General features: G+C 45.7%; 1 protein-coding gene and 1 long non-coding RNA gene across 2 annotated transcripts in view; one reads left to right on the forward strand and one right to left on the reverse strand.

Moving 5' to 3' along the window:
- Nucleotides 1-9,038, forward strand: part of LOC118395428 (protocadherin-16-like) — a 201,745-nt gene extending 192,707 nt beyond the window's left edge. The window contains exons 25-31 of the mRNA XM_052521787.1: nt 2,262-2,548; nt 2,829-3,496; nt 3,619-3,805; nt 4,088-7,804; nt 7,850-8,074; nt 8,151-8,285; nt 8,330-9,038. Of these exons, the coding sequence (XP_052377747.1) occupies nt 2,262-2,548; nt 2,829-3,496; nt 3,619-3,805; nt 4,088-6,013 (3,068 nt within the window). The 3' untranslated portion in view covers nt 6,014-7,804; nt 7,850-8,074; nt 8,151-8,285; nt 8,330-9,038. The remainder of the gene's footprint in view (nt 1-2,261; nt 2,549-2,828; nt 3,497-3,618; nt 3,806-4,087; nt 7,805-7,849; nt 8,075-8,150; nt 8,286-8,329) is intronic.
- Nucleotides 9,039-10,620: 1,582 nt separating this feature from the next.
- LOC127930932 (uncharacterized) lies at nt 10,621-11,673 on the reverse strand. Its single transcript, XR_008139647.1, has 3 exons — nt 11,070-11,673; nt 10,871-11,035; nt 10,621-10,839 (listed from the first exon to the last, which is right to left on the reverse strand). It is a non-coding gene; the product is annotated as an uncharacterized LOC127930932 (long non-coding RNA).
- Between the last annotated feature and the right edge of the window lie 2,125 nt (nt 11,674-13,798).

The raw sequence follows: 13,798 nt of genomic DNA on the forward strand, positions 1-13,798 counted from the left end.
AGGTGTGAGTTATTGTTCTAACCAGGTGTGATCTGTCCTCTCTAACCAGGTGTGATCTGTCCTTGTTATTGTTCTAACCAGGTGTGATCTGTCCTTGTTATTGTTCTAACCAGGTGAGATCTGTCTCTCTCTCTTGTTATTGTTCTAACCAGGTGAGATCTCTCCATCTCTCTGAGGAGTCCCTCCCTTCCATCTCCCTCATCCTCCAGTTCCTTCTCTCAACCTGATCCTTCGTCAATGACAACCTCCTCTTCTGCAGAACTATCTCTCTCTCGAGAGGCACAGGGACATCATTTTCCTATCATCTCTAGGTCACTCTCATGCACACACACACACACACACACACACACCTCACACTTCACATCACACACACACACACACACACTTCACTCTCACACACACACTCTCACACACACACACTCTCTCACACACACACTCACACACTCTCTCTCACTCCACACCTTCCATCTCCCTCATTGTTAGGTTGTGGGCTCTCTTAGACAGTAGAGAAGACCTGGAACGTTTCAGTGCTGCTGTGATAGTTCTGAGAGGTGACAGTCTGTTCCTCCTCCCTATAAGGCAGTGTGTTTTCAACGTCCCTATATATAGGATGCTGTATGAAACCACGGCCATATAGAACCCTTTTCTTCTCTCTCGACTGTTCCAAGTCCCATATTCATTACCAGGTTCTGTTACTGTTCCACAGCTGTTGTAAATCTGTTCTTTGTTTTGATTGATTTCCTCTGATCTCTTCCCCTTCCCCATCTCCCTATTATTTTTGATATTTTTTTGTATTGCTCTCTCTCTCTCTCTCAAAACAATGAACAGCAAATCTCTCTCTCTCTCAAAAGAAAACCAGTGATTCAGAAGACTGATTTTTTGTTTTGAACTTCCTGTCTGTCCGATGCAGGTGGTGGCTCTCTCTCCTCAAACCAAGTGAGGTGCCATCTGTCCCCTTTGCTTTTCAATGCAAATAGGCTGAACAACAGCCAATGACAGAAAAATCTGTTTTTTAAAACAGATTGGAAATGGCTAACCATGTACATTTTAAGACAAAAGAAAACCTCTGATTTTTTGTTTTGATCCGATGCAGGTGGTGGCTGACCTCTCAGGTCTCTCTCTCTCGTCTCTCAGCGGCCTGTTCAAGATCGACTCGCTGACCGGAAGCATCTCTGGACCGAGAGATCTGGACACAAACCTCTCTATGTGTGTGTTTGTTCACAATCTCATGTGGTTTCCCTCAGTGGGCTAACCTTTGTTTTCAATCTATAAATACTCTCCCTCTCCTCCCTTCCATCTCCCTCATTTCTGTCATGCTCTGGGAAACTCAGGTTCTGATGTAAGACAGCAGGAGATGAAAGGTTATGAAACCTGAAACATAAACTAAACTCCAACTGACTTTATTTTTTCATCTCCATGGCATCCTTCCATCTCCCACGATTCGGCTCGGCGACCCTCACGGTGATCATCGTGGACCTCTCTCAACAGTCTCTCCCTCTCTCTGAGATCAGAGTCCTCTCTCTCTCTCTCTCTCCCATCTCACTTCAGGCTCTAAAGCAAACACTCAAAGTATTGAGATGATCTCTCTCTGTCTCTCTCTCTGATACCCTATTCACTATGTCCATTTGACCAAGGGGTGTATATATAAAGAATCTCTCATTTGAGACACAGTCAATTTAACAGTGAACCTTTAGTCCTCTATCCCTGATCCTTACTCATTCTCTCTCTAACAGCACTCAGCAGTTCCAGTGATCTCCCTCTGAAGCCAAGTTCCTCTCTGTTCATATCCTGCTGTACATCTGAAGTCTACAGTTTCTTGCATAAAATATCCAATTCAGAAAGAAAAGAAATCAGAAGTCTGCAATATATTCCTATTAAGCAACGTGATGTAATAGGATATGTTATGAGGTAGGAGCTAGTTCTAGGGCTATAATGTTGTTCCCATATAACAATCTCACAAGCCCTGTTTTCTCTCTCTCAATTCTCCATATGTTTACATTGCCAAAGCAAGTGAAATAGATAATAAACACAAGTGAAACAAACAATAAAAAAATGTATCTCTCTCTCTCCTCCCTTCCATCTCCCTCATTCTCTCTCTCTCTCTCTCTCTCTCTCTCTCCTCCCTTCCATCTCCCTCATTCTCTCCTCTCTCTCTCTCTCTCTCTCTCTCTCTCTCTCTCTCTCTCTCTCTCTCTCTCTCTCTCTCTCCTCCCTTCCATCCCCCTCATTCTCTCTCCCTCCAATTTCCCCTCTCCCTCCAGACACTCTGGTTGGCTCGGTAATAACCCAGGTGACAGGAAATGACGTGGACTCAGGCCCCGCCCTGTCCTACACCCTCCACCTGGACCTGTCTTCCCAGGGCGTATTTGGGATCCACCGCTACGGGGGCGGGGTGTCTCTGACCGCCCCTCTGGACTACGAGGAGAAGACCTGGTACACGCTGACTGTCAGGGCTACTGACTCCAAACACCAGACTGAAGCTAACCTCACCATACTGGTGGAGGATGTCAATGATAATGCTCCTACGTTCACACAGGATCTTTACCAGGTAGTCTATCCTCTAACCGGCCTCCACTAGCCTTTGGAAGATCTGCGTTTGTGTTGGCAGGCATTTGTGTAATGATGCCATAAGAGACAATGAGAATTTGATCAGATTTAGCTGAATTATTATATGTACATGCAGATCAATAATGATGCCATCTGTGTGTGTCTGTATCGATCTTCCTCATTTAGTTTAGATACCATTAACCATTAACCTGCCTGTCCAACATGCCTCAATTATTCTGGGTACATCCCTGAATACACCCGGTCATGTTTGTGTTTTCCAGATGACTCTGGCAGAGCACTCCCCAGCTGGCAGTGCAGTTGTCACTGTGACAGCCACGGACCGCGATTCTGGGGAGAACGGCCGCGTCACCTACAGAGTGATGTCATCAACCCGGGATATCTTCTACATCGACCCCAGCAATGGTACCCTGTTCATCACCCAGCAGGCAGAGTTTGACTCTGAAAACCCTTCTATCCTGGTGGTAATAGAGTCCAGAGACATGGGAACACCAGCCCTCTCCTCCATCGCTACTGTACAGGTCCAGGTGACTGACATCAATGACAACGCGCCCGTCTTCCACCAATCAGAGTACAGATCCACGGTGTCGGAGGACGGCCTTCCGGGCGCCACCATCCTGACCCTAGAGGCGACCGACGGCGACGCGTCACGCGACAACTGCGGCTTCGACTTCACCATAGCCAGCGGAAACTCAGGCAATGCCTTCCAAATCGAGAGCAGCGTACGCTTCCTGGAAGGACGAGGCTTCCAGACGGTAGGCAGCGTGGTATTGACTGGTGAGGGCCTGGACTTCGAGGCTGTGTCCAGTTACAACCTGACCGTGGTCGTGTCGGACCGTGGCGTGCCCCAGAGGAGCTCGGCTGTCTCTGCGCTGATCAGTGTGACAGATACTAACGACAACCCTCCGGCGTTCAGCAGGGCAGAGTACAGGTACTTTGGTACTTTGTTGTTTGTTAGATGTCCTTAATTCCTCTTTACATGTGTTTGCACTGGGGGACCAAATGTCATGTTTTAAGGAAAAGCGATTGATAAAATCTCCTTGAACCCTGCAGTGTGGTGCTGAGTGAAGGAACAGCCGCAGGGACTGAAGTCCTCAGCCTGTCTGCAACAGACCCAGACTCCTCGGTAGTAGGGAAGGTGCAGTACCTGATCAGCTCTGGGGATGAGACGGGTATGTTCCAGGTAGACCGCTGGACCGGAGCCCTGAGGCTGCAGAGACCACTGGAAAATGAGAGACAGGTACCATGGAACTTCTGGCTTGGGATGTGCCCAAAATTGCACCATATTTCCTATATAGTGCACTACTTTTTTAAAGAGTCCTATGGGCCCAGGTCAAAACTAGTGCACTATATAGGAAATAGTTTGACATAGAAATAGATTGGATTAGTCGTTGGTTATCCACCTGTTTGTATATTCTGCAGCTGGCAATTCATTTCCCTTCAGTGATTAAGAAAGTATTAATCTCACTCTCTCTCTCTCTGCTGTCTCTCTCTCCCCTTCTCCCTCTCTTCCTCCTACTAGGGATCCCATGTGATCATTGTGCAGGCGTCAGATGGACAGGGTCACTATGCGCTGGCTCCAGTCACTGTGGAGGTGAAGGACATTAATGACAACAGACCTTACTTCCCCCTGCCTGTCCTCACCGCCAGCATCAGAGAGAACCAGCCTCACAACACCCTTGTCACCATGCTGCACGCCATCGACCAGGACACAGGAGTCTTTGGACAGCTGAGATACTACATGTTGGACAAGACTGGAGAGGGGAAAGACGCCTTCCTGGTCAACCAGACGTCAGGCGAGGTCCGGACTCGCTTCACCTTCGACTTTGAGAAAGTCAACTTGTTCAACTTTGTAGCTCTGGCCATGGACGCAGGGAACTTCTCTGCCACGGTGACCGTCCAGGTGTACGTGACAGGGGAGGATGAGTACGACCCTGTGTTCTCCGACCCAGAGTTCTCCTTCTTAGTTCCTGAGGGGTCGAAGAAGGGCCAGAGCATTGGTCAGGTGACAGCCAGAGACGAGGACGAGGGAGTAGACGGGATTGTTCTGTACTCCCTAGCTGACCCCTCGCCCTACTTCCAGGTCAATGCATCGACGGGCGTGGTTTTCCTGAAGATGGACAGCCACGTCCATCATCTGAGCAGGTCCAAGAGGGAGGTCCGTGTGATGAACCTTGACCTGAAGGCCCACAGCCCTCTGGAGACATCCCGTGTGGCCACCGCTCGCATCACCGTTGACGTAACACACACCTCCTTTGGCGTGGCATCGGACATGAACCTGCTGCTGGTCAGTGTGATCGCTGTGTCCCTGGGAGCCATCCTCATCCTCATCTTCATCGCCATGGCTCTGTTCTGTGTGAGACTGAGACGTCAGAGGAAGGAGCAGCAGAGTCGCTGCAGACCTCCAGCCTCTCCCGGCCACGGCACGATGCTGCACAAACTAGAGGAGACTAAAGTCACTGGCACCGACCGGAGCATCTACCACCAGGCCTTACCAGGGTACACTTCTGACCAAACTGGGAGTGGTGTGGGAGGGCCATACCCCCGCGGGGGCTCCCTGGACCCATCCCACTCCAGCGGGCGTGGCTCGGCAGAGGCGGCAGAAGACGATGAGATCCGGATGATCAACGAGTACCCCCGTGTCTCCTCCATCTCTTCGTCCATGCAGGAACACATCTCAGCCCGCGGGCCAGACTCTGGTATCCAGCAGGACGCTGATCAGCTGTCTGACGTCTCCTGTGAGCCCAACATGGACGCCAACCAGTGGTTCAAGGCCAAGAAGCTGGCCAGTCTCAGTGGGACTCTGCTGGCTGGCCAGGTGCCTGTCTACAGGGAGGATGGTGGAGGTTATCTGGGGGTAGGGAGGGGGCTGAACATCTCCCACCCTAAAGACTATGCCTTCCCAGTGGATGGTAAACCCGCTGTGGACGGCTCCCTCACAGCCATAGTGGCCAGTGACGAGGAGCTGAGGGGTAGTTATAACTGGGACTACCTGCTGGACTGGTGCCCACAGTTCCAGCCATTAGCAAGCGTCTTCACGGAGATAGCGAGGTTAAAGGATGAGACGGCCCCTCCTAACCCTCGCAGACCACTCCAGCACAAAGCCAAGGTGGACCCCAAACCCCCTCGCATTGACCCCCCGCCCCTAATCACCTCCATAGCCCACCCCGGGGCGAAGACAGTCCCGGTCAAGCCTGCCCCCGTTAAGCCCTCTGTGGGGAGGTCCTCCTTCCCCCATCTGGCCTCCCTACGGAGGTCCCCCATCAGTCACGAGGGCTCCCCCTCCTCAGTAGCCATGTCCCCCAGCTTCTCCCCCTCCCTGTCCCCCCTGGCCGCCCGCTCCCCGGCCATCACACCTTTCGGCGTCACCCAGGGCCCCTCAGCCTCCATGATCAGCACCACTGAACACAGCATGGAGCACAGTGAAGAGGCCGAGATGAGGATATAGACTATAGACTCACAGATGAGGATATAGACTCTGTAGACTGAGGAGGAAATAGACTCTGTAGACTGAAATTAAGATATAGACTATATTGACTAACAGATGAGGATATAGATTCTATCGACTCACAGATGAGGATATAGACTCTATTGACTCACAGATGAGGATATAAACTCTATTGACTCACAGATGAGGATATAGAATCTATTGACTAACAGATGAGGATATAGACTATATTGACTCACAGATGAGGATATAGACTCTATTGACTAACAGATGAGGATATAGACTCTATTGACTCACAGATGAGGATATAGACTATCGACTCACAGATGAGGATATAGACTCTATTGACTAACAGATGAGGATATAGACTCTATTGACTCACAGATGAGGATACAGACTGTAGACTGAGATGAGGATATAGACTCTGTAGACTCTGAGGTACTAGAGATTGGAAGACTGATACTGAGTTATTGTTCCTCAAAAGACAGAGGTGATGTATCAATTGACACCCTATTTAGGTTGCAGGGTGGTACCCCTCCTAATGTGTAATGGTCACAGTCTGGTGTCAATATACTGTATCGTACAGTGTACCTTCCATTCTGGCCAGAACACAGAGTGTGGTTAAGTACTGTAGTTAAATAATGAAGTAACTCTCAAATGGACTCAAAAGGTGGTAGCTGCATCATAAACTAATGGGACCCTCAAACTGAACCAGAATGAAAACTGAGGCGAAAATGGATGTTGCCTTTTCCTCTTCCCTCTATCCAATCAGTGTCAAGAGAACAAAACTACCCAGGATTTGCACATTCTAATGGGGAGCCATGATGTCAATATTCTGTAGAAGATATTTTTATACTGACTTTGGTTTCTGACTAGAAATGGCACTAATTCTGTGCCAGAAGGCTGTTATAGCCTCAGAATATATTTCCATATGTGTATATTTCTAGCTATGTAACAGTATGTTGTGAACTCCATGTTTGTTCTATTTTATGTACTTAACCATTGTGTTCTTGGAACGAAAAAAAGCTCTATATTTCTATTAGTGTGATTGATTGGGGGATATGCTGTCATTTCTTGTAAATATTTATTACGGAGGAGCGAAAAAAGAGCTTGCGTTGCTGGAAGAACATGATACCAGTATCAATACAGTGTTTGGTCAAGAAGCTTTCAAAAATAATCTGCTGAAGTGTTGGATCCCTCTCATACTAATTCAGTGTGCCATATGTGTGTCTCCCAAATGGCACCTATTGCCTATATAGTGCACTACCTGGTCAAAAGTAGTGCACTATAAAGGGAATAGGGTTCCATTCGGGATGTAAACACAGTCTTTTGAGTATAGTTTGAAAGGATCAGTCATGCATGTTCTCATGTCCTAAGCACGTTCCTTTGTTTCTTCCTCCAGTCTAGTTTAGGTGAACTTGACACCGATTGATCGTGTCCTTTTTTTCAGGTTCTTTGCTGTGATTTTAATCACGATGAGCCGTACAGGTCTACTTGGTATTCTAGTGGCATAGTAGACCCAGACAAGGGCAGAACCACTCAGACACAGACAGGGGAGGTCAGAAACATCACAGAGACCAGCTGCAATATAACTACAACGTTTCCCGCAGTAGAACAAAGGAAAATAAAACAAATGTCATGTATGTCAGCAGACAGGTCCAGTTGTTATTGTAGTGGCAGTCTTACCATCCAGACAGACAGGTCCAGTTGTTATTGTAGTGGCAGTCTTACCATCCAGACAGACAGGTCCAGTTGTTATTGTAGTGGCAGTCTTACCATCCAGACAGACAGGTCTAGTTGTTATTGTAGTGGTAGTCTTACCATCCAGACAGACAGGTCTAGTTGTTATTGTAGTGGCAGTCTTACCATCCAGACAGACAGGTCTAGTTGTTATTGTAGTGGCAGTCTTACCATCCAGACAGACAGGTCTAGTTGTTATTGTAGTGGCAGTCTTACCATCCAGACAGACAGGTCCAGTTGTTATTGTAGTGGCAGTCTTACCATCCAGACAGACAGGTCTAGTTGTTATTGTAGTGGCAGTCTTACCATCCAGACAGACAGGTCAGTTGTTATTGTAGTGGCAGTCTTACCATGTTAGTTGTTATTGTAGTGGCAGTCTTACCATCCAGACAGACAGGTCCAGTTGTTATTGTAGTGGCAGTCTTACCATCCAGACAGACAGGTCTAGTTGTTATTGTAGTGGCAGTTGAACCGTCCAGACAGACAGGTCTAGTTGTTATTGTAGTGGCAGTCTTACTATCCAGACAGACAGGTCCAGTTGTTATTGTAGTGGAGTCTTACCATCCAGACAGACAGGTCTAGTTGTTATTGTAGTGGCAGTCTTACCATCCAGACAGACAGGTCTAGTTGTTATTGTAGTGGCAGTCTTACCATCCAGACAGACAGGTCCAGTTGTTATTGTAGTGGCAGTCTTACCAGACAGACAGGTCCAGTTGTTATTGTCGTGGCAGTCAAACCGTCCAGACAGACAGGTCTAGTTGTTATTGTAGTGACAGTCGAACCATCCAGACAGACAGGTCTAGTTGTTATTGTAGTGGCAGTCTTACCATCCAGACAGACAGGTCTAGTTGTTATTGTAGTGGCAGTCGAACCGTCCAGACAGACAGGTCTAGTTGTTATTGTAGTGGCAGTCGAACCGTCCAGACAGACAGGTCTAGTTGTTATCGTAGTGGCAGTCGAACCGTCCAGACAGACAAGTCTAGTTGTTATCGTAGTGGCAGTCGAACCGTCCAGACAGACAAGTCTAGTTGTTATTGTAGTGGCAGTCGAACCGTCCAGACAGACAGGTCTAGTTGTTATTGTAGTGGCAGTCGAACCATCCAGACAGACAAGTCTAGTTGTTATTGTAGTGGTAGTCGAACCATCCAGACAGACAGAAGACAAAACAGCTGACATGAGGTTTGAGTAGAGGTTTGAATTCTCCCCAGGATTTTTTAACAAGGTGGTGCTGCTGAGTACGGTGGGGTAAACCAATTTACTTTATTTTTATATATATATATATATATATATATATATATATATATATATATATATATATATATATATACAGTGCCTTGCGAAAGTATTCGGCCCCCTTGAACTTTGCGACCTTTTGCCACATTTCAGGCTTCAAACATAAAGATATAAAACTGTATTTTTTTGTGAAGAATCAACAACAAGTGGGACACAATCATGAAGTGGAACGACATTTATTGGATATTTCAAACTTTTTTAACAAATCAAAAACTGAAAAATTGGGCGTGCAAAATTATTCAGCCCCCTTAAGTTAATACTTTGTAGCGCCACCTTTTGCTGCGATTACAGCTGTAAGTCGCTTGGGGTATGTCTCTATCAGTTTTGCACATCGAGAGACTGACATTTTTTCCCATTCCTCCTTGCAAAACAGCTCGAGCTCAGTGAGGTTGGATGGAGAGCATTTGTGAACAGCAGTTTTCAGTTCTTTCCACAGATTCTCGATTGGATTCAGGTCTGGACTTTGACTTGGCCATTCTAACACCTGGATATGTTTATTTTTGAACCATTCCATTGTAGATTTTGCTTTATGTTTTGGATCATTGTCTTGTTGGAAGACAAATCTCCCTCCCAGTCTCAGGTCTTTTGCAGATTCCATCAGGTTTTCTTCCAGAATGGTCCTGTATTTGGCTCCATCCATCTTCCCATCAATTTTAACCATCTTCCCTGTCCCTGCTGAAAAAAAGCAGGCCCAAACCATGATGCTGCCACCACCATGTTTGACAGTGGGGATGGTGTGTTCAGGGTGATGAGCTGTGTTGCTTTTATGCCAAACATAACGTTTTGCATTGTTGCCAAAAATTTCAATTTTGGTTTCATCTGACCAGAGCACCTTCTTCCACATGTTTGGTGTGTCTCCCAGGTGGCTTGTGGCAAACTTTAAACAACACTTTTTATGGATATCTTTAAGAAATGGCTTTCCATAAAGGCCAGATTTGTGCAATATACGACTGATTGTTGTCCTATGGACAGAGTGTCCCACCTCAGCTGTAGATCTCTGCAGTTCATCCAGAGTGATCATGGGCCTCTTGGCTGCATCTCTGATTAGTCTTCTCCTTGTTTGAGCTGAAAGTTTAGAGGGACGGCCAGGTCTTGGTAGATTTGCAGTGGTCTGATACTCCTTCCATTTCAATATTATCGCTTGCACAGTGCTCCTTGGGATGTTTAAAGCTTGGGTAATCTTTTTGTACCCAAATCCGGCTTTAAACTTCTTCACAACAGTATCTCGGACCTGCCTGGTGTGTTCCTTGTTCTTCATGATGCTCTCTGCGCTTTTAACGGACCTCTGAGACTATCACAGTGCAGGTGCATTTATACGGAGACTTGATTACACACAGGTGGATTGTATTTATCATCATTAGTCATTTAGGTCAACATTGGATCATTCAGAGATCCTCACTGAACTTCTGGAGAGAGTTTGCTGCACTGAAAGTAAAGGGGCTGAATCATTTTGCACGCCCAATTTTTCAGTTTTTGATTTGTTAAAAAAGTTTGAAATATCCAATAAATGTCGTTCCACTTCATGATTGTGTCCCACTTGTTGTTGATTCTTCACAAAAAAATACAGTTTTATATCTTTATGTTTGAAGCCGGAAATGTGGCAAAAGGTTGCAAAGTTCAAAGGGGCCGAATACTTTTGCAAGGCACTGTATATATATATCCTCTTGAGGTTTGAGTAGGGGTTGTGTGTGTACCTCTTGAGGTTTGAGTAGGGGTTGTGTGTGTACCTCTTGAGGTTTGAGTAGGGGTTGTGTGTGTACCTCTTGAGGTTTGAGTAGGGGTTGTGTGTGTACCTCTTGAGGTTTGAGTAGGGGTTGTGTGTACCTCTTGAGGTTTGAGTAGGGGTTGTGTGTGTACCTCTTGAGGTTTGAGTAGGGGTTGTGTGTGTACCTCTTGAGGTTTGAGTAGGGGTTGTGTGTGTACCTCTTGAGGTTTGAGTAGGGGTTGTGTGTGTACCTCTTGAGGTTTGAGTAGGGGTTGTGTGTGTACCTCTTGAGGTTTGAGTAGGGGTTGTGTGTTGTACCTCTTGAGGTTTGAGTAGGGGTTGTGTGTGTACCTCTTGAGGTTTGAGTAGGGGTTGTGTGTTGTACCTCTTGAGGTTTGAGTAGGGGTTGTGTGTGTCCGTCTGACAGACTGTAGCTCACTAAGTTCATCTTAGTATCGATGGGATTCTCTCCAGCATTCTGAACCAGGAGGAGCTCGTTGCAACAGATATTTTCATAATTTCTTTGCAGGGGACATTGTGTTGCACATAGCCAGATTAATCTCTGAAATACTGCTTTTCAAATCACATGCAGGACTGAGACCAGAGCACTAACTAAAATGCTGTCATTGCTTTTTAGTTTTCTCTTAGTTCCTTCTCTGAGCTACAGTATTTTAAATTATCAGTATTGTTAATTTACAGTATTATTAGTTTTCACTAATAGTTAGGTAGCTAAATAGGTAGGTAGCTAAATAGTTAGGTAACTAGCTAATAACTAGTGTCTGACGATGCACCACTTCTTGGTACCAGAACATAACACCAATTTCCCTATATAGTGCACTACTTTTGACCAGGGCCCTATGGGGGTATTTTTCTCTGCAAAAGGAGTGCACTTCCCTATACATTAGTTCACTAAATAAGGAATAGGGTGCCATTTAGGACGCAACCAATGTAGACCTGTGTGACATTTTCCTTAATTTGTCACATTGGAGCTTCTTCTAGCCTGACAGTTTGTGAGTCTTCATGCCACTTTGAATTGTGAACATGTTAGTTGAAGAAACGTTACCTTTATTGGCTCTGAGAAACTACAGTAATACCTTAAGACACAGACGCTATGTTCCAAATAGCACTTTATTCCCTATAGTGTGCTATAAAAGTAGTGCACCATGTAGAGAATAGGGTGCCATTTGGGACACACACACTCCAACTTAGAAACCTTTAAAAGTGTTTGTTAAGCCATGTTAAATTGCCCCTAAAACACAAGGCTATATATGTTTGAAATTAAGAAGCTGGGATATCATGTTGTTTTGAGCTTTTACTTTGTCCATTCACCAGTTTCTACAGTTTGTTATTTATACAATTTTACATCCTCTTTCTTACCGAACGTAGCCCATAGTATACATGTTCCCCCGAATGTCTACGCATATCATATATCTTCCCTGATCTGCCAGATGTTTTTTTCTTCTTGTCAAAGTGCCTGATTAAAGTACTTATGTGAATACAATACAGTGTACTGTCTCTATCTCTCTTGTTCTGATTAACAAAGAGTGGTTGTTAAATATGAGGAGCAACTACATGACTAGATTAGAAAGAAGACCACTAACTGAGCGCTCTAGTGAATGAAGACCAGATGGGATGGGATAGTCGATAATGCATTGTTTATGACCAGGGCTGAATGTAAATGAGTGTGTCCCAAATAGCACCCTATCCCGTAAGTAGTGTACTACTTTTGACCAGGGCCCATAGGGGCCCATCTTTTTCTGGTCTAGTTACACACTATCCATGTTATTAGGAGCAGTCAGTCCATGGAAATGAAGTGGCAGGGTTCTCCTCCAGACTCCATTCTGCTAGGGGAGGTGTATGGAGGTGAAGTCAACTGCAGGAGAGTGGAGTACATATAACAGGCGCACTTTACTACCGGTTAATAATATACAGCACATAACACTAAACAAGTGCCAAAACACGGTCTAAAACAAAACTGCAACGCCTGGAAAAATATACATAACAAATGCCACCCTCAACAGTAAACAATTACACACAAAGACATGTAGGGGAACAGAGGACTAAATACATGCAGTTGATTATGGAATGTTAACCAGGTGTGTATGAAACAAGACAAAACAAATGGAATAATGAGAAATGGAGCGGCATTGGCTAGAAAGCCGGTGACGTCGACCACCGAACGCTGCCCGAACAAGGAGAGGAGCCGACTTTGGTGGAAGTCGTGACACATTCAGACTGCTAGCTACCAGTTCCTGCTTTGTTACAGGGTTTGTGTTCCTGGTAGGTTGATGTATGTAGCTAGCTATATGGAAGGTCAATGGCAGGTATATAACTACCCAGCTAGGGGGTTCCATGAGTGAATATGATTGAAGCGTAACGGTGGTTTCAATATCTGATGTGTACAATGTTGGATGCTTTTCATTGAGGGCCGGTTTCAAAGACAGATACAGTACAGATACAGTATGAAGCCTAGTCCTGGACTAAAAAGCTTGTTCAATGACGATTCTCCATAAAAAGTGCTTAGTCCAGAACTAGGTTTAAACTGTGTCTGGAAAACCGGCCCTGAGAGGATAAAGTCCCCATATAAAGTCAAGTACAGTCTCCAACAACAGTCCCCTCTCCCCAACCCATCAAAACCATATATATACTGCACTTTCCAGGGATGTATAATTACTATTAATATGCTTTAACATTCATATCAAAATGACCATTATGCCAATGTTCTCCTCCACTTGACCTAGTTGTCTAATCTATTTGTAGATCAGTAGCTTACACACGTTCCCCATTATCTAATATTCCTTCTACACTTTATGACCAAAACTATGGACACCTGCTTGTCAAACATCTCATTCCAAAATCATGGGCATTAATATGGAATTGCTCCCCCCTTTGCTGCTATAACAGCCTCCACTTTTCTGGGCAGGCTTTCCACTAGATGTTGAAACATTGCTGCGGGGACTTGCTTCCATTCAGCCACAAGAACATTAGTGAGGTTGGGCACTGATGTCGGGCGATTAGGCCTGGCTCGCAGTGTGCGTTCCAATTCA

This window comes from Oncorhynchus keta, chromosome 1 (genome assembly GCF_023373465.1).
Source record: "Oncorhynchus keta strain PuntledgeMale-10-30-2019 chromosome 1, Oket_V2, whole genome shotgun sequence".
NCBI classification, from domain to species: Eukaryota; Metazoa; Chordata; class Actinopteri; order Salmoniformes; family Salmonidae; genus Oncorhynchus; species Oncorhynchus keta.